This window comes from Pristis pectinata, chromosome 11 (assembly GCF_009764475.1).
Source record: "Pristis pectinata isolate sPriPec2 chromosome 11, sPriPec2.1.pri, whole genome shotgun sequence".
Lineage (NCBI taxonomy): Eukaryota > Metazoa > Chordata > Chondrichthyes > Rhinopristiformes > Pristidae > Pristis > Pristis pectinata.
Window position 1 is genome coordinate 86,205,752 of NC_067415.1, and position 24,884 is coordinate 86,230,635.

The 24,884-nt window shown below is 46.2% G+C and overlaps 1 protein-coding gene across 1 annotated transcript in view; it reads left to right on the forward strand.

The window, feature by feature from the left end:
* Window positions 1-24,884, forward strand: part of itgbl1 (integrin, beta-like 1) — a 111,353-nt gene that overhangs the window by 54,851 nt on the left and 31,618 nt on the right. Inside the window, 7 exon segments of the mRNA XM_052026320.1 lie at window positions 6,082-6,228; window positions 9,591-9,713; window positions 11,403-11,547; window positions 13,315-13,355; window positions 13,358-13,380; window positions 13,383-13,455; window positions 15,675-15,821. Coding sequence (XP_051882280.1) covers window positions 6,082-6,228; window positions 9,591-9,713; window positions 11,403-11,547; window positions 13,315-13,355; window positions 13,358-13,380; window positions 13,383-13,455; window positions 15,675-15,821 — 699 coding nt within the window.

The window sequence follows — 24,884 nt, forward strand, 5'->3', positions numbered from 1 at the left end:
CCCCACACACAGGGCAGTGGGAATCTGGAATTCTGGAAATCTGCGGATGTTGGGGATAAATTGAACGTGTCAAAACTGAGAGTGATGCATTTTTGTTGGGAAGGGAATAATGTTTGTGGAACCAAGGCAGGATGCAAGTCGGTCCTAGTCAAATCGTACAAGATGATAAGAGGCATAGATCGAGTGGACAGTCAGAGACTTTTTCCCAGGGCAACAATGGCTAACACGAGGGGACATAATTTTAAGGTGATTGGAGGAAGATATAAGGGGGATGTCAGGGGTAAGTTTTTTACACAGAGAGTGGTGGGTGTGTGGAATGCACTGCTGGCAGAGGTGGTGGGGGCAGATACATTAGGGACATTTAAGAGACTCTTAGACACATGAATGATAGAGAAATGGGGGGCTATGTGGGAGGGAAGGGTTAGATAGATCTTAGAGCAGGATAAAATGTTGGCACAACATTGTGGGCCGAAGGGCCTGTACTGTGCTGTAGTGTTCTATGTTCTATGTTAAATTGAATAGTGAAAAAGACTTGAAGGCTTGAAAGGATCCATGTGGTCAACAAGGTAATGGAGACTAGAGCTGTGCACAGGGATCAAGTCAAGTTGAGTTTATCGTCATCAGCACAAATCCATGTGTGCACAGGTGCAATGAAAAACTTACTTGCAGCAGCATCACAGACACATAGCATCACAGACACACCATTCACAAGAAAAACATGAATTAAACATAATTTATACAAGAATTATACAAGGAAGAACACAATTAGAACCAAAAAATAAACAAAGTTCATTACAGTGCAGAGTGGTAAAGAGACATAGTGTTGCTATACTGAGGAAGTGATTAGAATTATGTGAATTGGTTCAAGAACTGAATGGTTGATGGGAAGTAACTGTTCCTGAACCTGGTGGTGTGGGACTTCAGGCTTCTGTACCTCCTGCCTGATGGTAGCTGTGAGAAGATGGCATGGCCTGGATGGTGAGGCCAAGGTAATGTGCTACTACTTCATCAGGAGGCTAAAGAAATTCGGCATGTCCCCTTTCACCCTCACCAATTTTTATTGATGCACCATGGTGATGTACCTATCTGGATGCATCACGGCTTGGTACGGCAACTGCTCTGCCCAGGAGCACAAGAAACTGCGAGAATTGTGGACACAGCCCAGCACATCACGGAAACCAGCCTCCCCTCCAGGGACACTTCTCACTGCCTCAGTAAAGCAGCCAGCATAATCAAAGACCCCACCCACCCCGGACATTCTCTCTTCTCTCCTCTCCCATTGGGCAGAAGATACAAAAGCCTGAAACCCGTACCACCAGGCTCAAGGACAGCTTCTATCCCGCTGTTATAAGACTATTGAACAGTTCCCTAGTACAATAAGATGGACTCTTGACATCACAATCTACCTTGTTATGGCCTTGCATCTTATTGTCTGCCTGCACTGCACCTTCTCTGTACCTGTGACACTTTATTCTGCATTCTGTTATTGTTTTGTGTAATGAATTGATCTGTATGGACGGTACGCAAGACAAGTTTTTCACTGCACCTCGGTAAATGTGACAATAATAAACCAACTTACCAATTTAAGAGCAGTGTGCAGGGATCCATGTGGTCCACCAAAGTATATAGAGACCAGAACTGGTCAGGTTCCAGGTTTGGTCTACATTTGAGGTGCCAGGACTGAGCACAAAATATGTTAACAATTACCTTTCAAAATGTTACTAACATCTATCAGCTGGGACAGAGCAACAGAGTACTTGGCTGAGAAGGATCATTGATTTGTGATGAGGAACATTGAGTGGCTGACCTTGTTGAAGATGGATTGGGGACTGTGTAATTATGTTGTCTGTAGACACCTTTTAAAGGCTATTGATAAGGTTCCACAGCGGAGACCACTGGTAAAAATCAAAAGTGGCGTAATTAAAGGTACTGGTTTGATTGAGGAGATTGCATCAGTAAGTGTTGGATAAAGGGACCATGTCTTATTGGCAAGTGGTGATATTGCAGGGTTAATCCAAGGGCCGCCACTGGGCTTCCAGTTTCTCATCAAGTACATCGGTGCTGGAGCAGATGGTTGTATATCGAAGTCTGCCAATGATTCCCAGTTAACCCACAGGGTGTGAAGCAAAGCCAGAAGTTACCAGAGACACTGAAAGACTGAGTCAAGGAGACAACTGTGACAAATACAGTGCAGCGGGGGGGGGGGGGGGGGGGGGGGGGAGTGGGAGAGAGCTGCGGGGTCAGTGGAGTGGTTCTTTAACATGACACAAAGTCAAGTCTCCATCTGCTTCATCAAGATTTTGCTGGCATTACTTTAAAAAAGAATAATTTAAAGAATTATTAACTGGGAGAGCCATTTTTTCCTCACACCTCAGTCTGCACGCTCTCCCTGTGACTGCATGTGTTTCCACCGGGTGCTCCCGTTTCCTCCCACATCCCACAGCTGTGCAGGTTTAGGAGTTAAGTGGCCGATGTAATTGTCCCACCAAGTCTCCGCTGGCTGTCAGACCAATCCCACTTTCCCCACTTATGACCTCGTCACTTATTCTCTCTCACATGCCCACATCAACACCCCTTGATTTACTACCTTGATTAACTACCAACTTGCAAAGGCCGAGTAACCCATCAACCAGCATATGGACGCATAGAGACAGAGAGTGACACAACATGGAAACCGGCCCAACCCATCCACGTTGACCAACTTGTCTACTCATAAAATTATTGAAGGCAGAGATAGATCAGATAGCTCTCACCTGTTTCCCATGACAGGGGTGTCTAAAACTTGAGGATACAGGTTTACAGTGAAAGAGAAGAGATTTAAAGGGAATATTTTTCACATACAGTGTAGTTGGTATCTGGAACGAGCTGCCAGAGGAGGTGGAGGCAGGAACAGTAACATTTAAGAGGCACCTGGACAGGTACTTGAATGAGCAGGACGCAGAGAGAGATGGAATTAATGCAGGCAGGTGGGATTGGTACCGATGGGTGGGATGGTCAGCATAGACACGGTAGGCCGAAGGGCCTGTTTCTATAATATACACCTTCAAGTCTCCAAGGAAACACGGTAAGTATGGTTAGTGCAGTGGGGGAATTACTCTGGAGAAAGAATAAGATAGGCTTCTGGTTCAGGCTGGAGCATATCTGAAGCAAGTGATGCTGGAAATCTGAAATAAAAATGGAAAATGCTTGAGTGTGAGCAAGGTGTTCCGAAACATCAGCCTCTCTTTCCCACTGCCACTTGGTACACGCTGCGTGCAGTTCTAACAACCTCTGCTTTCAGTTTCTAATTTCTCACGATTGCAGTTTTTCCCCATTAATCTCACTTACTTGAACAGGCAGACCCTGACACTTCTGGCGTCGCTCCAGAGGGAGCTGCCGATCTACATTTGCTATGCAGGAGACAATCATTTGATATTTGCTTACAGAATAGTCGAGCTGTTAATTACATCATACAGCAGTTACAATAATGGAATATTACTGAGCCTTACACATTTTGTGACATTTCTTACACAACTTAGTTTTTTTTTAAAAGATTATTATGAAATCTGTTTGCTTTAAAATCATTGTTATAGTTTTCCATTTAATTCATTCCTAACAATGCATCTGTTTAAGATCTGCACGTCATAATCACAGTGCGACTAATCTTCATTGTCAGACTTAATGAAGCATCAAATATTGCTTTTTGAAAAAGAGTCTTTTGAGCCTCTTCATTACTTTGCGATTATTACTTGTAAATTTCCCAACAAAAGGCAAAGTATTATAATTGCCATTATGCTATTGGTTAAAAATACCAAAATCAAATCATTCTGTTACTTGATCTGACAGAGGTTGGAAAAAAAGCAGGGAATGGTTGGTTTTAACCACCAGCTCAGACAAGCATATGCCATGGACAGAATCTTTCATTGGTATTGGTATTGGTTTATTATTATCGCAGGTACTGAGATACAGTGAAAAGCTTTTGTCTGCATGCCATCCAGACAGATCATGCCGTGCATATGTACATTGAGGTAGTAAAAAGAAAACAGAATGCAGAATATCGTGTTACAGTTACAGAGAAAGTGCAGTGCAGGCAGACAATAAGCTGCAAGGCCACGACGAGGTAGATTGGGAGATCAAAAGTTCATCTTTTAGCATGTGAGAGGTCTGTTCAAGAGTCTGATAACAGCGGGATAGAAGGTGTCCCTGAGTCTAGTGGACTGTGCTCTCAAGCTTTTGTGTCTCCTGCCCGATGGGAAAGAGGAGAAGACGGAATGACTGGGGTGAGAGAGGTCCTTGATTATGTTGGCTGTTTTCCCGAGGGAGCGGGAAGTGCAGACTGAATCAGTGGAGGGGAGCCTGGTGAGTGTGATGCGCTGGGCTGTGTCCACAACTCTCTGCAGTTTCTTGCGGTCTTGGGCAGAGCAGTTGCCATCCCAAGCCGTGATACATCCAGACAGGATGCTTTCTATGGTGCATCTGTAAAAATTGGTGAGGGTCATCGGGGTCATGCCGGATTTCCTGAGGCTCTCCATTCCCCACATATTCATGTGTGTGTCTGACAGCCCCTTAAACACCACCATCGTATCTGCCTCCACCACCTCCCCTGGCAGCCCATTCCAGGCACCCACCACTCTCTGTGTAGAAAACTTGCCCCACACATCTCCTTTAAACTTTACCTCTCTCACCTTAAATGCATGTTCTCTGGAACTTGAAGTTTCTACCCTGGCGAAAAAAGATTCTGACTGTCTACTCTATCTATGCCTCTAATAATCTATCAGGTCTCCCCTCAGCCTCTGCCATTCCAGAGAAAACAACCCAAGTTTGTCCAACCTCTCCTTATAGCTCATGCCCTCTAATCCAGGCAACATCCTGGTGAACCTCTTCTGCACCCTCTCCAAAGCCTCCACATCCTTCCTGTAATGGGGCGACCAGACTTGCACACAATGACCAATACTCATTCCTCACTCACCACTGAAGCAGATGATCAGATCTGCTGAGCGTAAGTGTCTGTGGCAATAGTGAATGCATTGCATAAAGTACAGCAGCTTCCCGGGTTAGCGATGACCTGACATCCATCATCAGGGACCCCCCCCATCCAGGTCATGCCCTCTTCTTGATGCTGCCATCAGGCAGGAGGTACAGGAGCCTGAAGACCCACACCTCAAGGTTCAACAACAGCTTCTTCCCCACTGCCGTCAGGTTCTTGAACTGACCTGAAAACCCCTAACACCACTTCGGACTTCACTTCCCTCAACTTGCACTAATGTTGTTTGGTTGATTTTTGTTTATTTTGTCATGTCAGTTGTGTATAATTTATATTAATTTAAATTTACACAATTTATGTCTGTCATGCCTGTAATGTACTGTGCTGCCGCTGCAAGATCTTTGTGGCATTTATACCCTGGGTCTGTATGTCCATGACAATAAACTTGAACCTGACCTTGACTTACGGAAATCCGGCTTTATGCAAATTCTCCCAAACATTTTTAAAGCATTTTTCAAGCTAGTAATAATAATAATAAAATGTTTCGTGGTACTCATTGATGATTGGATACAGTATATATCCCATTAGTTTAATTATGGGTAACGTTCGGGTGATTATTCAATGAAATGAAAGAGTTATAGCAAGTGTATGTGGAGTGATATGATATGGCTGCCTGTAGAAAATGGACATTTCCGACTCATGGAGAAATCGTCTCACAGACAGTTCTTGAGAACGGATCCCTTACATAACCCAGGGACTGCCTGTACTTCAATGTCTGTAAGGCCCTCTGGGGTATCCTGAGACTTGTTACTGAAGAAATACAAGACTTTCCTTTCTTCCGTTGCTGTCTTTGGCCAAACTCTACCACAGAATGATAATTAACATGAAGTTAGCATCCTTCTCTTTATTTTACTGAAGATGCAAATCTCGTTTAGTTTTAAATATGGAAAGATATTTTAGAAAAACTTGATAAACATTTGTGTATAGATATCCCTCAGCATGTCTCTGGGCCATTGAGTGTATGAATGTGATTGAAGGTGTTTTGTGGACTATTTATTTGAAACGTCTTTTAACCCCAAGAAGTGTTGAACATCTTGTTTCTTTTGTGCTGTGCCTAGGCCATGGAAAATGCGACTGTGGAAAGTGCAGGTGTGACCGCGGCTGGTTCGGGAATGCGTGCCATTATCCCAAAACGTGCAGCATTCCGAGGAGGAAGAGCAATGAAATGTGTCGCCATGCGGATGGGCTGATCTGTTCCAATGCAGGTGTGAACAGTATCTCAATTTTTGTATATTTAGTCACGTGTTAAGCTTGTCTTTCTTTACGTGAAATAACAAATTCATCTGACGAAGGGTTCCAGACCTAAAAAGTTAACTGAAAATCAAAAGAAAATCTACAAATGCTGGAAATCTGAAATAAAAACAAAAACTTGCTGGAAGCACTCAGCAGGTCAGGCAGCATCTGTGGAGAGAGAAACTGGGTTAATGTTTCAGGTCAGGCTTTCCCAGAAGAAGTTGAAACCTGAAACATTTACTCTATCTCTCTTCCCCCAGATGCTGCCTGACCTGCTGAGTGTTTCTGGCATCTTCTGTTTTGTTTCAGACTTCCAACAAGTAGAGATTTTTTTATCTGCATCAAACTGATCTGATGGTTTTAAAACAAAGCAATTCCCCACTCTCCTGGCTAAGTGCTGCACATGCCTGTGAGAGGTATTTAAATCATTTTGCAACAGTCATCCATATGAAAAGTCTTGCAATGCAGTGTGCACTTATGGAGACATCTAGCAGAATATCTGTTCTGCCAGACATTCTTCCTGTCATCGTTACTTCCTGTGATGTACACTCCTTGTTACATTGAACATTGGACTTTAGCACATTCTCTCATGAATAATCTGTACTCAAACAGCAGATGAAAATCTTTGTGTGTCTTATGGAGTTCTGGTGGGTTTCTTTTACAGGGCACATCACCACTTACAGGTTCCCCTCTAAGTCATTCACCATTCTGACTTGGAATTATATCACCATTCCTTCATCGTCACTGGGTCTAAACCCTGGAACTCCCGCTCCAATGGCACTGCAAGAGTACCTTCACCAGAAGGACTGTACTAGTTCAAAAAGGTGGCTCTATCCTCCCTTATCAGAGACGGTTAGGGGTACGCAATAAATATTGGCCTTGATGCTCGGATCCCAAGAAATGAATTAAAACAATCCCATAATTCTGGTCCAGGCGAACTTCTATCATCACTCTTGTTGGTGATATCATCCCTTTATAAAATGGTCCACTCGCTGAAGCATCACATGCAATGTGTTGCATCAGTGATGCTGTTGCTCTAAAAGTTTAACTTAATTGGTGCAGAAAGTATCAAAATTGTGGCGATAAGGGCAGAAACAGCCCAGTGTTGGGTCTGGGATTGCAGAAACTAATTCTCAGAGGAAGATTGTTCTGTGTCTGCTCCTTGACTGAGAATTGGGAGAAGTTTGGGTGGTCCTTAGGGGATCAAACAATGGCAAAAATTATCGATGGTTTGGAGTCATAGAGAAATGTAACACAGATACAGGCCCTTCAGCCCAACCAGTCCATGCCGACCACGATGCTCACCCAGCTAGTCCCAACTTCCTGTGTTTTGCCCATATCCCCCCAAGCCCTGCCCCTCCATGTACCTGTCCAAGTGCATCTTAAATGATCCTGTTGTACCTGCCTCACCCACTTCCTCTGGCAGCTCGTTCCATACACTCACCACCCTCTGCGTGAAAAAGTTGCACCTCAGGTCCCTTTTAAATCTTTCCCCCTCACCCTGAACCTATGCCCCCTAGTTTTGGACTCCCCCACCCTGGGGAGAAGACTGTTACCGTCCACCTTATCTATGCCTCTCATAATTTAAACATTTCTATAAGGTCGCCCCTCATTCTCCTACATTCTAAGGAATACAGACCCAGCCTGGCCAACCTCTCCCTGTAACTCAGGCCCTCGAGTCCTGGCAACATCCTCGTAAATCCTCTCTGCACTCTTTCCAGTTTAACCACGTCTTTCCTATAACAGGGTGACCGAAACAGTACACAGTGCTCCAAGTGCAGCCTCACCAACGACTTATACAACTGCAACATAATGTTCCAAGGTTTGGTGTGAAATATTAATTGAGACCTGCTGCAGATACTGATGCTAATCAGTATTAATAATTATTAGTATTATTAGCTGGCAAGTCAAAACAAAAACTACAATGTCTTGCTCAGGTTCTCCAGAAAATGTGAGAAGATTTCAGTGGGGCCCAGATGGAGTTGGAATTGGTCTATTATTGTCAATTGTAAAAGTGAAAAACTTGTCTTGCATACCGTTCATACAGATCAATTCATTACACAGTGCAGTGAGGTAGTACAGGGTAAAACAATAGAGAATGATAGTGATGTGCAATTGAAAAACGTTGCCTAGAGAGTAAGCACAGAAGTGCTTTGTACCCTTTCTCCAAAATACAGTTCCATTTATGTCAGTGGAATGAACTTCAGAAGCAGGGGATAACTGTCCCTCCCTGCTGCTGACGGTGAGGTTTTAGCAACTTTGACTTCAGACCCACAATTTGACACCAATAATTGAGCAAGGAATTGCAAAACTTTATTTTCACTCATGAAGATTTACTGAAGATTCTAATGAAAGGCCTAACATTTCATCAAACAACGTAGGCCAGACAGATCATGGGCTCTGACCTTTGCCTGTTCTCTAAGTAACCTTGTTGTTCAGCAGAGTTGTGCATGAGTTTGAGCTGATGAAATGTCAAGGGAAAGAACCAACAGTTTTCATCCACATTTTGGTCAAGTTTTTAACTCTTCACTGGACGTGGCCACTACTGACAAGCCCAGCATTTATTGCCCATTCCTCATTGCCATGAGAAGCTGTTAATGACTTGCTTTCTTGAACCACTATGGTCCTGCTGGGGAAGGTGCTCCCACTGTGCTGTTGGGAGGGAGTTCCAGAGATGGTGGTAGACCAGGGGTATATTTCCCAGTTGGGGTGGTGTGGGATTTGGAAGAGGGTTGCAGGTAGTGCTGTTCCCATACACATTGCAATGCAGCAAATGCAGCAGCCATTTTATGCACAGAAAGCTGCCAGGAATGTGTTACTGATCATAATCTGTTCTAGTGGTGCTTGTTGAAGTTTCAAAGATGGCCTCAGGGCATGTGGGGAACTTCCCAAGTTTTCTTTAAAACAATTGCATGGGATTGATACACCCACCCGAGAGGCCATTCAGCCCCTCAGTACGATACCATTGCTCCTGCATCATATCCCCTCCATCTCCTACATCATCATCTCCCTCTGTCTGTCTGTCCCTCTCATTGGTTTATCCAGCTTCTCCTTAACCCCATCCCTGCTCCTCACCTCGTTGACATCCTCATCATTCTGGGGCTGAAGAGGTTTGTCCTGTTGTTTGGGTGTGAGTTGGAGTCAGTGACGGTGCAATGAATTGTCTTCACAACTGAGAGGGGATCCAGAGAGAGGAAGCTCAATGGGGATTGCGCAGTGGTGTTCAAAGTTGCTAATGTGTTTTATGATTAAACAAATTGCGTTTGATTTAACAATCTATTTTGTGACATACAATGGGATTCATGCAAACAATTATGCTGCTGATGTTTTATAGGCACCTGTCACTGCGGGACCTGTATCTGCAATAATTCTGGAAATGACAAGTTCATTTATGGAAAGTTTTGTGAGTGTAATGATGAAGATTGCATTGACGATGAAACTGGCGAGATTTGTGGAGGTATGCACCAATATATATCATTTCAAAGTTCACAATACTTTTACCACAGGCAAAATTGAAACTTCAGAGATGTTACCTGTTGAAACTTTCCCATGAGATTCTATTAAACTTCAGAATCAGAATCAGATTTATTATCATTGATTTATATGACATGAAATTTATTTTGTGGCTGCAGTACAGTGCGAAGATATAAAATTTCTATAAATTACAAAAATAAATAAATAGTGCAAAAAAAGAAGGAATAACGAGGTAGTGTTCATGGGTTCATGGACTGTTCAGAAATCTGATGGCAGAGGGGAAGAAGCTGTTCCTGAATCATTGAGTGTGGGTCTTCAGGCTCCTGTACCTTCTCCCCGATGGTAGTAACAAGAAGAGGGCGTGTCCCGGATAGTGAGGGTCCTTAGTGATGGATGCCGCCTTCTTGAAAGCAATGGTTAAGTTACTGAGCAAGCAGTCAGCATTCGAGACCAATTAATCCAGAGACATGAGTTCGATTCCCACCTGGGAAACTGGGGAATTTAAAATTATATATTTAAACAAATCAAGAATTAAAAATAAAAAAAGGCAGGCTCAGTCACAATAACCATAAAACCTCTTGGTTGTTGTAAAAACCCATTGGATTTCACAGTTCAACGAGTCCGGATGAAGGGTCTTGACCTGAAACGTCGACTGTTCATTTCCCTCCACAGATGCTGCCTGACCCGCTGAGTTCCCCCAGCATCTTTGTCTGTGTTGCATCTGATTCACCAGTGCCCTTTGAGGAGGGAAACCTGCTGTCCATACCTGGTGACTGCAGACCGAACAATGTACTTTATTCTCCTCTGCTTCCTCAGTTCAAGGGTAACTGGGGATGGGCAATAAATGCTGGCACTGCCAGTGACATCCACAGCCTATGAGAGAATAAGCAAAGCTTGCATAAAATGAGAGGAAGTTCAATTATTGAAGATAAATTTAATTGGGTTCCTTCGTTGTAAGTTTTTTTAACGTGTTCTGTTACACAATGCTACTTAAATCCTGATTGATTCTTCCTGAACTTTCAACGACTGACACCAAATTTGTGTTGTTTCGAAACATTGCATGGTTTTGATTAAATTCTCGCTGGTGGTTTTGAACTTTCTGCCCTTTTCAACATTTCTCTCGATGCTCAGACGTGAATGTGCATGACACTAAAACTGATGAATGAGGGGCTAAATCATTTTCAGAGTCATCGAGTCAGCACGGAACCAGGCCCTTTGTCCCACACAACTTGGAAATTTGTCACCGGTGCTTCACCAGGAGATATTTTTAAAATCTCCTGAATACATCTGGGATATTTAATATTCTACTGAACTTGTTAAATTCGGTGCAGAGGCCTTGAGTCCCATTCACTCCACACGACACCTAACTAGGTCTCATATTGGACAGGTGTTGACGAGCCTAAGACTGAATCAGAATTCACGTTTTAATCTTTTTAACCTCTGCTGTGCTAACATTAGTGTGTGTCGGACATTTGCCGACATCGGATACCCAGGTTAAAATTAGTTTAAATGCTCAAGAAAGCAGCTGGGTGCCTATTGAATTGCTGGTAAACCCCTCGCAAAGTGTCATTGCCAAAAAATTAATTAGCATTTTATAAAGATAAAACAAATTGCTGAGATATTCTCAAGTTGTGATTTCATTGCTTTTACCCAATATTTCTTGTGGTTTAAGGCCATGGAGCGTGTTACTGTGGTAACTGCTACTGCATGCCTGGTTGGCATGGCGATAAATGCGAATATGAGTGTGACATTACGCCATGGCAGAGCAAGAGGAAATGCACATCACCAGGTGGTCAGATCTGCAGCAACCGAGGTCTGTCTTTCAAAACATTTCAAGTGCAAAAAAATGCATACGGTAAATATTAGAAATAAGTACAAATGATGTCACCATCTCTGTGCTCAGGCATGGTGCTGACACTACCGAATGCAGCAGTCCTGCCATTTCCTTGTAGCTCCTGAAGACTCTCATTACCACTGAACTGGAAGACATTGGAAGGATATGTTGGAGGCTGCAAGCTGTTATTTACTGATTTGTTTCTGCTTTTCTTTAAAAATGAGAGGCTGAAAGCAAAGGATTGCAAACAGAGAAAAAGGAGGGAGAAAAGAAGAGAGAGAGAGAGAGAGAGCAAGGGGGAGTGGGTGGGAAGAGGGTGGGGGTAAAGGGAGATAGATGCAGAGGGAGGCAGAGAGAGAGGCGAGAGAGGCAGAGGGAGTGGAAAGAGAGAAGCAGAGGGTGAGAGTGATTCAGAGGGAGGGAGAAAGGAGAGAGATGGGGGAGAGACAGGAGGAGACAGACAGAGAGAACCTGAGAGAGAGAGAGAGAGAGAGAGAGAGAGACAGAGAGAGAGAGAGAGACAGAGAGAGAGAGAGGACAGAGAGAGAGACAGACAGAGAGAGAGAGAGAGAGAGAGAGAGTGAGAGAGAGCGCGAGAGACGGGGAGAGAGAAAGAGAGCAAGAAAGGAAGAGGAAGACAGAGAGAGAGAGAGCGAGAGAGAAAGAGACAGACAGAGAGAGAGAGAGAGCGAGAGACGGGGAGAGAGAAAGAGAGCAAGAAAGGAAGAGGCAGAGAGAGAGAGAGCGAGAGAGAGAGATGGGGAGAGAGAGAGAGCAAGAAAGGAAGAGGAAGACAGAGAGAGGGAGGAGGAGAGGCAAAGACAAAGTAAGAGAAAAAGCAAAATAGAAACTGGGACAGAGAGTCACATCAGTAGCCATTCTCCTGACTTCCCCAGCAGTTGGCTTCTGTGCTGAATTCCATCAAGAAACCATTTCATGGTACAACTGAAACCTGGGGTTTACAGTACTGAGATAAGAAAGTGGCAAATAGGATTAGCTGGAACCTGGACCGATTTATAGTGTGTGTATGAGATTCCCTGGAAGATTTTCTGGGACAATTCCCTGGGAGACTGGGAACTCTTGATGCCCAGCTTTCTCTGAGGAAAACCAGTCAAGGACAGAGTGTGTGTTGAGTGGGTTTTAATTTCAATCAGATGCAGAGGTGCAGGAGAAGCAGCCAGGGTGACAGGTGGAAGGAAGCTGATGTGGAACACACACACACACTGGGGCTTGTCTCTCAGGAGGAGGAGGGAGACTGACATGATGCAGATCCTTACGTCTTGCAGGCCAGTGTGTCAGTTACAGTGAGCGCAGAAGTTGCAGCTGAATAAAGAAAACCACTTGGTGCCATACTTGGGAACTCAGGGTTACGGAAGTAAAAGATATCCCAAATTATTTCATCCAAGGATCTGTTTTGCAATGAGATGATTTGCTAACAGTTTTTAATCATGAGTAATGAATGCATCCTCAACAAGAGTCTGTGATAGCAGGACCAGAAAGGGAATTTTCTCCTTGTGACTACATACTAAACATAATTCAGACCTGCTGAGTGTGGGTCAAAGTCAAAGTTGAGTTTATTGTCACATGCACAGTCCGTGTGTGCACGGGTGCAACGAAAAACTTACTTGCAGCAGCATCACAGGCACAGAGCATCGTAGAAGCAGCATTCACACGAAAAACCTGAATGAAGGTCATGTTATGTCCAGCTGGAGTACAGGACAGCGACCGTCTGCTCTGCCTCTTTCCTCAGGAACTGTATCTGTGGTGAATGTGCGTGCTACGACCTGGATCCAGTGGGGAGTACGGCGATATTCACAGGGGGAAACATGCGAATGCGATGAGAGAGACTGCCATGCTGTTTACGACAGATACTCCGATACCTTCTGTTCGGGTAAGGAACCTGCAGCCTTTCATTATGTGGGACATACAGCACAGAAACAGGCCATTCGGTCCAATCAGTCCATGCTAACACTGTCTTTCACTCAAGCCTCCTCAGTGTGGCCCTCCATTCCCTTCTCCACCCTCTGCTAGTCCAGCCTTTCCTCAAATGTTTCTGTACCTCACCTCAGCCACTCCCTGTGGGAGTGAAGTCCCGCACTCCTCATCGGTTTCTTTCGACTTCCCTACTGGATTTCTTGCTGTCCACCTGATGACCTCTTCCCCACCAGTGGAACATCCTCCTCATCCAAAACCTTCCCTCATTTAAAGATGCCCATCGGGTCTGTCTCTCACCTTCTTTTGTCAAGAGACAACAGACCCCGTCTATTCACCCTTTCCTGATGTATGTCCTCTCACGTTTCCAGTCCCTGCCCCCCCCTCCGCTGGTCTTATATCCTCATCAATATGACAACTAGACCCATATCCAGGACTCCAGCTCTGGCCAGCAGAAGGGCCATACTTTTCAGTTCTATCTCTGCAGACGTAAACCCTACTATTTGGTTTGTTTTATGTCATTGCTAATCCGTGGCGCAATGTCTAGTGATTGGTTTATTTGTACGCTGAAATCCCCTTCCTCCTCCACCACTCCTGCACACACACTTTCCAGGCAGTAAGTGGTCTCTCCTTTCTTCCTGTCACAGTGTGCAGGCTCACATTTGTCATTTGGCAGCACTGTGCCACACCTCTCTGTCATCCTGTTCTTGCCACCTGCTGCCTTTCTCCAGAACAAGGGAGAGGGTCTTTGAAATTCAAGCCCAACCATTCACGGCTGATGTCAGGAAGCTCTTCTGCCCACACACAAGGTGGTGGGAGTCTGGAACTCTCCTGAGGGTGGGGGTCAAATGGAAACGTCAAAATGGAAACCGTTGGATTTTTGTTGTGTTCAGGGTCGGAGGGCTGTGGAACCAGGGTGGGGACTTGGAATTAGGGTACAGATCAGCCAGGAGTGGTGGGACAGGCTGGAGGAACTGAGTGGTCTCCCCAGCCCTGTGTTTCTCCCGATTACATCTCTCCATCTGTCAGGCACCCTGTATACTCTCAATGAAGCAGGAACTCATGAAGTCAAGTCGAGTTTATTGTCATGTGGACAAGTCCATGTGTGCATGGGTGTAATGAGAAACTTACTTGCAGAAGCATCACAGGCACAGAGCATCAGAGACACAACATTCACATGGAAAACATAAATTAAACATAAATTATACACGATTTTTACAAGAAAGAACACAATTAGAACAAAAAAATTCAAAGTCCATTGTAGGGTGTGGTAAGCGGGGGACAGAGCGTAGGGGCTCAACTGTAGAACCAGAGGGGAGAGGAGGAGAAATGGTTTTGCAGTAACGTTTGTGATCTGGGACATACAAGAGCACTGGAAACAGATTAATTGGGAATGTTCGAAAGCCAGATGGAGTTGTACAGCATGAAAACAGGCCCTTCAGCCCCACCTTGGACAACATCTACTGCAGGCTCATAGACAGACTAGGGGAAGGGCTGAAGGTCTTACAAGGCAGCTGACTGCCCCTTTTACGATGTGGGGAAAGCTGAATCCATTCTCTGCTCCTGTTGGGAAGAGATGGTGGCAAACAGACGCTCTGAGCAAGTGTGAGATCGTCTTGGGGACCCATCAGCTCTCATGGATTTTACACAGAAATCTGCATAGTCCAGATTCTTGGTCTTTTATCCATTAGAGTGGAAAGTAGGGCTCAATAAAATCCTTGCTCGCGTGAAACTCACGGAAACAGTACACGTGGTAATAATGAATACAGCAATAGAATCAGAATCAGGTTTATTATCAGTGACACATGTCGTGAAATGTGTTGTTCTGCGGCAGCAGTACGCTGCAAGACATAAAGACATAAAAATTACTTTAAGTTACAAAAATAGTGCAAAAGAGGAATAATGAGGTAGTGTTCATGGGTTCATGGACTGTTCAGAAATCTGATGGCGGAGAGGAAGAAGCTGTCCCTGAATCATTGAGTGTGGGTCTTCAGGCTCCTGTACCTCCTCCCCAATGGTAGTGATGAGAAGAGGGCACAAAACAGCAGAATGGCGTAAATATTGTAGTGCAGTCTGAAGTAGTGCAAAAAAGAAATGCTAAAGTGACAATAACAGAATAACCGAGAGAGGTGGAGATGAGAGTACTGCGCCCTCTGATATCTCCCCTTCACCCTGAAGGTCAAGGACAATGCAACTGTGGAAGGTGTGACTGCAAGGAAGGCTGGACAGGCAGAACGTGCGACCACCCTGTCTCCTGCCCCATCTCACCCAAGGAAAGTTCACGGAAATGCCAAGGGAACTCTAACTTGCCCTGTTCCGGCAGAGGTAGGTGCCTCTACTTCTTACTTTGCTGATGCAGTTGAGTACGAACCAGAGCACCAAGGGAGAGGAAGTGGTGTTAAATCTACCCAGAGCCTGGATCACCTCCGGTCAAATACTTTGTCAGTTCCAGGCCCATAGTTTAGGAAGTTTGTCAAGGAAAGGCGTGGAAGGGACGTACGACCACCCTGGTCCTAGGGATGAAGGAGTTCAGTTCCGAAGGGAGATTGAGAATCTGGGACTGTTGTCCCTTAGATGGAGAAGGTTAAGGAGAGATTCAATGGCAGTGTTCAAACTTTCAAAGTGTTCTGGCAGAGTAAATAAGGAGAAACTGTTTCAAGGAGTAGGGGCCTGGTGAGCCCCTGTCTAATACCAGAGGGCATGTGTTTAAGGTGGGGGGGGGGGATGTTTAAGGGAGATGTATGGGGCAAGTTTTTAACACTGAGAGTGTTGGGTGCCTGGAATGATCTGCCGGGGTGGTGTTGGAAGCAGATACAACAGTGGTGTTTAAGAGGCTTTTAGACAGACACATGAACAGGCCGGGAATGGAGGGATGTGGATCACATGCAGGCAGGAGGGACTTAGTTTAATTTGGCATCATGTTCAGCGCAGACACGGTGGGCCGAAGGGCCTGTTCCTGTGCTGTACTGTTCTGCGTTCTATGAGCAGGGAACACAGAGTGTAGGGGCTCAACAGAAGAACCAGAGGGGAGAGGAGGAGAAATGGTTTTGCAGTAACGGTTGTGATGTGGAACATGAAAGACCACAGGAAACAGATTAATCGGGAACATTCTAAAGCCAATTGGAGAAATAATTGAATGAGATAAAGGTGCAGGGAGAAGAGGGGGATGTGGGATTGATTGGAAACTCTTCAAGAACAGTACAGACTGGAATGGCCTCTTACTATGCCGCAATGCTTCCTGATTCCGATCCTGCTGGGCACTGCTCTGGAGAAAGCATTGAAAGATTAGCCCCAGTGTTGGAATAAACAGTTTGCCAGACTCGGTGTTCCCTGATGAATTCTCATCCACCAGTGCCAAAACAAATATGTGGAAATCCAATCATTTCCTCACTCTATTTGTTAAATTGCTCTGCTCGCTGCTCAGGAAGAAGCTCCTCGTTATGTCTGGGAAATGTCTTGGTAATTGGAAGCCTTGACAAATGAGTAATTATCGTGCCAAGTATCTCAGAGAGAAAGGGGCAGTCTGCAGGTGAACACGGGGCTGATTACTGATGGAAATTACTATCTCAAGATTGTAAGTTTCCTGGTAACACTTAAAGGACCTGACTGCATTATGCAAGCAGACTCGCATGCTAAAGACATATTCTCAGCCTGGTTTGGAACAAGTTTAGTGTTAGCTGCCCAAGCACTTCCTTCTGTGGCTCCAGTTCATCAGTGACTGTGCTTTCAGATGCTGGGACCCCGAGCTCTGCAATTCTCTCCCTAAACCTCACACCTTCCTCTCCTTCTGTTATGCTCCTTGAGTGGAGTTAATGGATGGGATGAGGAGGAAATTATTCAATAACTCCAGACTCAGGATACCTTCGAGCTCAGCCAGCGAGCTGCGGGTTTGCAGGCAACGATTGTGTAGGTTCAGAGGACGAGCTCCACTGATGTTGGCTTGTTCACTGAAGCGTGCACGAGGACGGGCATTACACTGAAGGCAGAGGTCGTCTTCCCGCTGCCCATTTATTCTCTGTGTTTGAGTCAAAGAGTAACAAGAAACATTCTGGGTTGGTGACTGTGGGTTGGGTGTGGGACTATGTGTGTGGGAGTCAGGGCAGGATGGGTGGTAGATGCAGAGTGCTGGGGAAATGAATGAGAAAGCTTGCCTTCCCCAATCAAGAGACATTAACGTTCATCTGTAGAAGTTCGTCAGAGTCTTCAATGACATGCTGAATCTCCTTAAATTTCTAAGAAAGTAGAGATGCTAGCACACCACCTTTGTGGTTGCATCTGTGTGCTGGGCCCAGGATAGATCCAGATGACCAACAGGGGTCTTGAAGAAGGAAAGAGTTGAGAGAGGAGGAGGGAATGAGGGGGTGTCTCAGAACTCAGGCCCAGGCAACTGCCAGTGATGGAGCGATTACATTCAGGTCAGGGCAGGAAGTCGGAATTGGAGGAGTGATTCAAATGTGGCCTTTGAGATCGTTTCTGGGCACAAGGAGCAGGCAAAGTCTCAGGTCTAGTCCAAAGGATGGCACCTTCAACCATGCAGCACTCTCTCAGTTCTGCAGTGGAAAACCAGGTTAGACTTATGCTTGAATGGTAGAAGTTCATGAAAACAGATGGCAACTGAGGTTAATGTTGAGAAGCACGTTAACTGCTCTGATGCTTCACTAATTTGCTTGATGATGTATTTCTAAATTAGACACAAAGCCAAGATTTGACAGTGACTGCACGCTAAAGACAATAGTGAATTACTGCATGTGTGTGTGTGTTTCAGTGTGTGTGTATGTGTGTGTGTGTGTGTGTGTGTGTGTGTGTGTGTGTGTGTGTGAGTGAGTGTATGTGTAAGTGTGCATGTGTGTGATTGTGTGAACATATGTATTCAAGTCTGCATGAGTGTGTGTGTGAGTATGAGCAAGCAGGTGTGTGTGTATGTACATGTGTGTGAATGTGTGTGTGAGCGTGTGTGAGTGTATGCGTGAGTGTGTGTTGGAGAAATAGTGTGCATATGCATGTGTGCATGTATGTAAGTAAAGGGCAGACGTGTATATGTGCATGAACATGTGTGTGTGTGTGTGCATAAACATGTATGTGCATCCAAGCAATTATGTGCATGTAAACACACACGCACACACACACACGCACGCACGCACGCGTGCGCACACACACACACACGCACGCGCATGCACGCACACACACACACGCGCACACACACACACACGGTAGTGTTATTGGTTGAATGAGGATCTTGAGAGAAGCGAGGCTCAGTGTATGGATGGGGAGCCCACTGCTGCTCTGACCCACAGTGGAGATGTCTAATGTCTGAAGACAGGGAGCACAGGGTGACCTCAGTCGAATCTTCCATCTGTGGGGTGTGTACACAGATGGCACGACAGGTTAGTTCTGACTGGGCCTGGACGATTAAAGCAACAGCGGGGCTTGAGTTTTGTTCTTTGGGTGAGGGTGGATGTCAGCAAAGGGACAGACAGAGGGATGGCGAGAGGGTTGTGAGTCACTTGGCTTTGTTTTCATATTTACTGTCAAAGGGGTCGGGAGCTGGAATCCGGAATCTGAACAGTTTCAAAGGGTTGTGCAGATGGAGTGGGCTCCAGAGAAAGAGAGAAGACTCCACAGAGGGTTTGAGAGGGAGTGGAGCGGGGGCCCGTGTGTGTCAGTGGGTGCAGGGCTGATGGCGTTTATCATTAATAATTGCCACATCAGTTTCTCCAGAGATGTTGGCACCTTGTACCATGGCGTACAAGGGAGCGTCAGCTACACCTGCCCACATTCAGTGCCAATCTCTCCGTCCATACCCAGACCTCACCTTAAGATAAAAACATATACTGTACGTAGAATGTACAGCACAGAAACAGGCCATTCTGCCCCTCTGCTCTGTGTTGGGGTTCCTGCCCCACACCAGCCACCTCCCAACCCCCTCCATCTCCCCCATTGTCATCTTCTCTGTGCTCCTCTCTCGTGTGTGTTTATCCGGCTTCACCTTAAACCTGTCCCTATTCCTTACCCACACCCCACCCCGTGGGATTGAATTCCCCATTCTCCCCCACTTTCCGGCACAGAGGATTCTGCTGAATTCCTGAATGAATTTATCAGTGACTGTCTCCCTCGTGGCCCCAGGTTAGAAAGTTGCCCTGAGTCCTGATGCAGGGCTTCGGCCCAGAACGCCGACAATTCTTCTCTCCCCACAGATGCTGCTCGACCGGCTGAGTTCCTCCAGCAGATTGTGTGCTGCCCTGGATATGTGGGTAACCTCCTGTGGCACTGTGCCCAGCAAACCAAATCCAGGCCAGTAAAGTGACCAGGTCTGGGTATCAAGAAGAGCTGGTCAACTGTGTGTGTGAGAGAGGGATGGGAGGAGATGGTGAACGGAGGAGATGGGGAGGGGTCAGAGGAGACTGGTATGGAAACATATAAGTGTATAAAATAGCAGCAGACCAGGCCATTCGGCCCTTCTGAGCTGTTCGACACCATCATGGTTGATGGTCCACATCAGTGCCCGTTCTCATCTTCTCCCCACATTCCTTGATCCCTTTGGCATTGAGAAATAGTCACAGAGGGACAGAGCAGAGAGACAGACCCTTCGGCCCACCCTGTCCATGCTGACCATCAACACTGATCCCATCAACTCCCCCCAGATTCTACCCTTCACCCTCACACTACGGCCAATTACTGGTATTGGTTTATTATTGTCACATGTGCCGAGATACAGTGAAAAAGTTTGCTTGTGTGCCATCCAGACAGATTCATCCAGACGAAAGTACATCAAGGGAGCAAAAAGAAAACAGAATGCAGAATATAGTATTACAGTTACAGTGCAGGTAGACAATAAGGTGCAAGGGTCACGACAAGGTAGACTGAGAGATCAACAGTCCATCTTTTAGCATATGAGAGAGGTCCATTCAATAACAGCAGGATAGAAGCTGTGTTTGAGCCTGGTTGTACCTGTTCTCAGGCTTTTGTGTCTTCTGCCCGATGGGAGGGGGGAGAAGAGAGAATGCCTGGGATGGGAGGGGCCTTTGATTATGTCGGCTGCTTTCCTTGAGGCAGCAGGAAGTGTAGACAGAGTCTATGGAGGGGAGGCTGGTTTGTGTGATGCGCTGGGCTTGTGTCCACTACTCTCTGCAGTTTCTTGCAGTCCTGGGCAGAGCAGTTGCCATACCAAGAGTGATACATCTGGATAGGATACTTTCTGTGGTACATCGATAAAAGTTGGTGAGGGTCATCGGGGATGTGCCGTATTTCTTTAGCCTCCTGAGGAAGTAGAGACATTGACGAGCTTTCTTGGCCATGGTGCCTACGTGGTTGGTCCAGAACAAGTTGTTGGTGATATTTAAACCTAGGAACTTGAAAGTTGAAGATATGAACCTACTAACCTACATGTCTTTGGGATATGGATGGTAACCAGATCGCCCGGGGAAAACCCACTAGTCATAGGGAGAATGTGCAAACTCCGCACAGACAGCACCGGAGGTCAGGATTGAACCCGGATCTCTGGTGCTGTGAGGTAGCGGCTTTACCTGCTGTGCCACTGATCCACCTCCTTCTTGAATCGATTAAATGACTCGTCCTCCACGGCCGTGTGTGTTGAAGAATTTCATAGGTTGACCACAAGGTTGGGATCAGCCACACAAAGAAGGAGCAGAATGAACCAGAATCAGATTTATTATCACTGACATATGATGTGAAATGTGTTGTTTTGCGGCAGCAGTACAGTGCAAGACATAATATTACTGTAAATTACAAAATTAAATAAATGGTGCAAAAAAGATAGTGTTCATGGGTTCATGGACCGTTCAGAAATCTGATGGCGGAGGGGAAGAAGCTGTTCCTGAATCATTGAGGTTTGGTCTTCAGGCTCCTGTACCTCCTCCCCGATGGTAGTAACGAGGAGAGGGCATGTCCCGGGTGGTGAGGGTCCTTAGTGATGGCTGCTGCTTTCTTGAGGCACCGCCCCTTGAAGATGTCCTCGATGGTGGGGAGGGCTGTGCTCGTGATGGAGCTGGCTGAGTCTACAACCCTCTGCAGCCTCTTGTGATCCTGTGCATTGGAGCCTCCATACCAGGCAGTGATGCAACCAGACAGAATGCTCTCCATCGCACATCTGTAGAAATCTGCAAGAGCCTTTGGTGACCTACCAAATCTCCTTGCTTGGAAACTCACTATAAGTTGTATGCAAACTATTTGACCCGACCTTGCCTGGCTCCTGATTCGGGGGCATCAGTTCTTTGAGAGCTCCTGTGCACTGTAATTACTGAGGATATTCTCCAGCTGAGCTCTCAGACGGCACACTGGATGCTTTGTTCTCATCCTCTGCCATGGGTAGTTTGCTGCTGGTTTGAAGCAGACAAGCTACAAATCTGTGAGACAAAAAGAAGGATACACTTTCAGCGGATAAATAGTATGTTGCTGGGGTATCTGTGGGCTGTAATAATCACACACTACCTTCAATCTCGGAGGAAGCAGGGCTCAGAAAGCAGAGGGTGAGTCACCTCACCTAATACCCTGGTGGAAGGCTTCAGTAACACCCTCCCAGGCAGTCAACAAAGCACTAATTACAGACGGGACCACTCTGCCACTGGCTGACTGTTCCACTGCTCAGTAACATTGGGCACAGGACCACCTCAGTCTGAAGCCAGTTCCCTGTTGTCATCTGGGACAGGCTGCTGCACAGCAAGATCCCACCAGTAGCAAAGCCAAGCCATTTCAAGACCTTGCCGGAGGGATAGACATAGACCAGGGAATAAGAATTTAAGAAACAGAAGCAGAACCCGGTCATTCCACTTCTCAGGACTGCCTCTCCCTTCAGTAAGATTCTGCCTGAGCTTTTCCCTCAGTGCCATTTCCCTGCATTAACCCATAACCCTCCATTCACTTAATATCTACGTACTTAATATTAACACGTAAAGGTCAAACCGTCTGTGGGGAAAACTCCACTACCCTTTGTAAACCTGCAGAGGGATCTCATCCTCCAGCCGACACAGGCCGTGCAGCCCAGTTAGTGCCTCATCTGAAAGACCTCACCTCCAAAACTGTGACAATGCTCTTTCCTGCCCCTCCCACAGTGTGACACTCCCTTAGTACTGCCCCTCCCACAGTGTGACCCTCCCACAGTGAGACACTTCCTCAGTACTGCCCCTTTTTTCTTAATATAAACATTTATTTGCTAAAAGCACTACATAAAGACAACCAGTGTCAATACACGACATCTAATGCAGAAAAGAAGACACTAAGCAACGACATACTACAGTAGAGAATGCAAACTAATACTAACGAAACACACACGCAACGCTACTCCCGTTAACACGCAACACTTCAAATAAGAATCGCGTTTGTACCGTCCACGACACACGCGATCCCCTGAGGGGCCCACCGAGTGCGGAACTCAGCTAGGGTGCCTGTAGAGACCGTGTGCTCCCTCTCTAAACACATCCGTGTGCGCACATAAGCGCAGAAGACGAGCAGGCAGGCAGACTGGCCAGTACCTTCGGCCGCCCGCTGCCGCGCCCCGTGGATGGCCAGCTTGGCCAGGCCCAGCAGGAGACCCACCAGGACATCCTCTGCGTGCCCCGCCCTGCGCCGCACCAGGTGCCCATAAACCAACAGCGTCGGGCTGAAGTGCAGCCAGAACTTCAGTACCGCCCCTCCCACAGTGAGACCCTCCCTCAGTACTGATGTCCTGGACATGCCGGCTGCTTTCTGTGCCTCTCCCAGGACCCAGAATCACACAGTCCACTGAAGACTTGCCAGCAAACCTCTCCAATTAGCTCCTTTCTCCTTCCCTTAGATGAACAGCAACAGGGCAGCGAGGTGCAGAACTTCCCAGAACTTGGACAGATACTTGATGGAGAAGATGGAGGCAGGGAATGAGTCATGTGTGGGACTGGTCTTTGAACAAACCGGAGGGGTGTGATGTCTGTGGCTGTCTTAGTGCAGAGTTCCCCCGGTACCTTCATTCCTGAGGTGCTGGTATGGTGAACCACAGGGTGTCTGGGCTTGGGGAGGGCTGACAGCAGTCAGAGCAACACTAATGAGGCAGTAAATTAGCACCGGCTGTGACTTACTGGCTGGAATTAATGGTAACCATTAACTGGTTATAATTCATAATTGTGTCTTTATTTTAGCTCATTTTATACTAAAGATTCCAGTGGAAGCTAATAATTTAGATTAAAATCTCTTCAACATTAAAATCAGGCTTGTTTTTAGATATTATGAAAAATATGACTGTTTCCCAGATTTTATCTTCTGTTTCTCTAGGTGTCCTCCACTCAACCTCACAGCCTCTCTCCCAAAACCTCTCCAATGGTTCCTGCAGTTCCTTGGCAGAGTGAGGCGGCTCCTTCTGCCAGTTCTCTTCCACAACCATCTGCCAGGCAAGTGAGAAGACTGCAGGGAGACTCACACACTACCCCTCCCTCTGCCCATAAAGACTTCTCAAGAAGTGACTTGGGTTTCTCCAGCACTTTTTGCTAAACTGTAGACGTCTCAGAGCTTCTCCACCCAAGAGGCCCTGAAGACTCAGCCATTGATGTTCCAGGCAGAGTTTGCTTGGGTTTTAGGCGTTAAGGGAATTGCAGATATGGGGTCAGTGCAGGAAAGTGGTGCCAAGGTAAAAGATCAGTCTTCAGAATCTGAATCAGAATCAGGATCAGGTTTATTACCACTGACTTAGGTGACATGAAATGTGTTGTTTTGCAGCAGCAGTAAACTGCAAAGACATAAAATTCCTATAAATTACAAAATAAATAAACAGTGCAAAAAAATGGAATAACGAGGTAGTTTTCATGGGTTCATGGACCATTCAGAAATCTGATGGCGGAGGGGAAGAAGCTGTTTCTGAATCGAGTGTGGGTCTTCAGACTCCTGTACCTCCTCCCTGATGGTAGTAACGAGAAGAGGGCATGTCCCAGGTGGTGAGGGTCCTTAGTGATGGATGCCGCCTTCTTGAGGCACTTCCTCTTGAAGATGTCCTCAGTGGTGGGGAGGGTGACCATGTTGGAGCTGGCTGAGTCTACAACCCTCTGCAGCTCTTGTGGTCCTGTGCACTGGAGCCTCCATACCTCCATACCAGGCTGTGATGCAACCGGTCAGAATCCTCTCCACTGTACATCTATAGAAATTTGTAAGAATCTTTGGTGTCATACCAAATCTCCTCAAACTCCTAATGAATTAGAGCCACTGGCGTGCCTTCTTCGTGTTGGGCCCAGGAGAAATCCTCCAAGATTTTGATACCCAGGAACTTGAAGCTGCTCACCCTTTCCACCGCTGACCCCTCAACGAGGACTGGTGTGTGTTCTCCCAACTTCCCCTTCCTGAAGTCTACAATTAATTGCTCGGTCTTGCTGACGTTGAGTGTGAGGTTGTTGTTGCGACATCATATAGAAA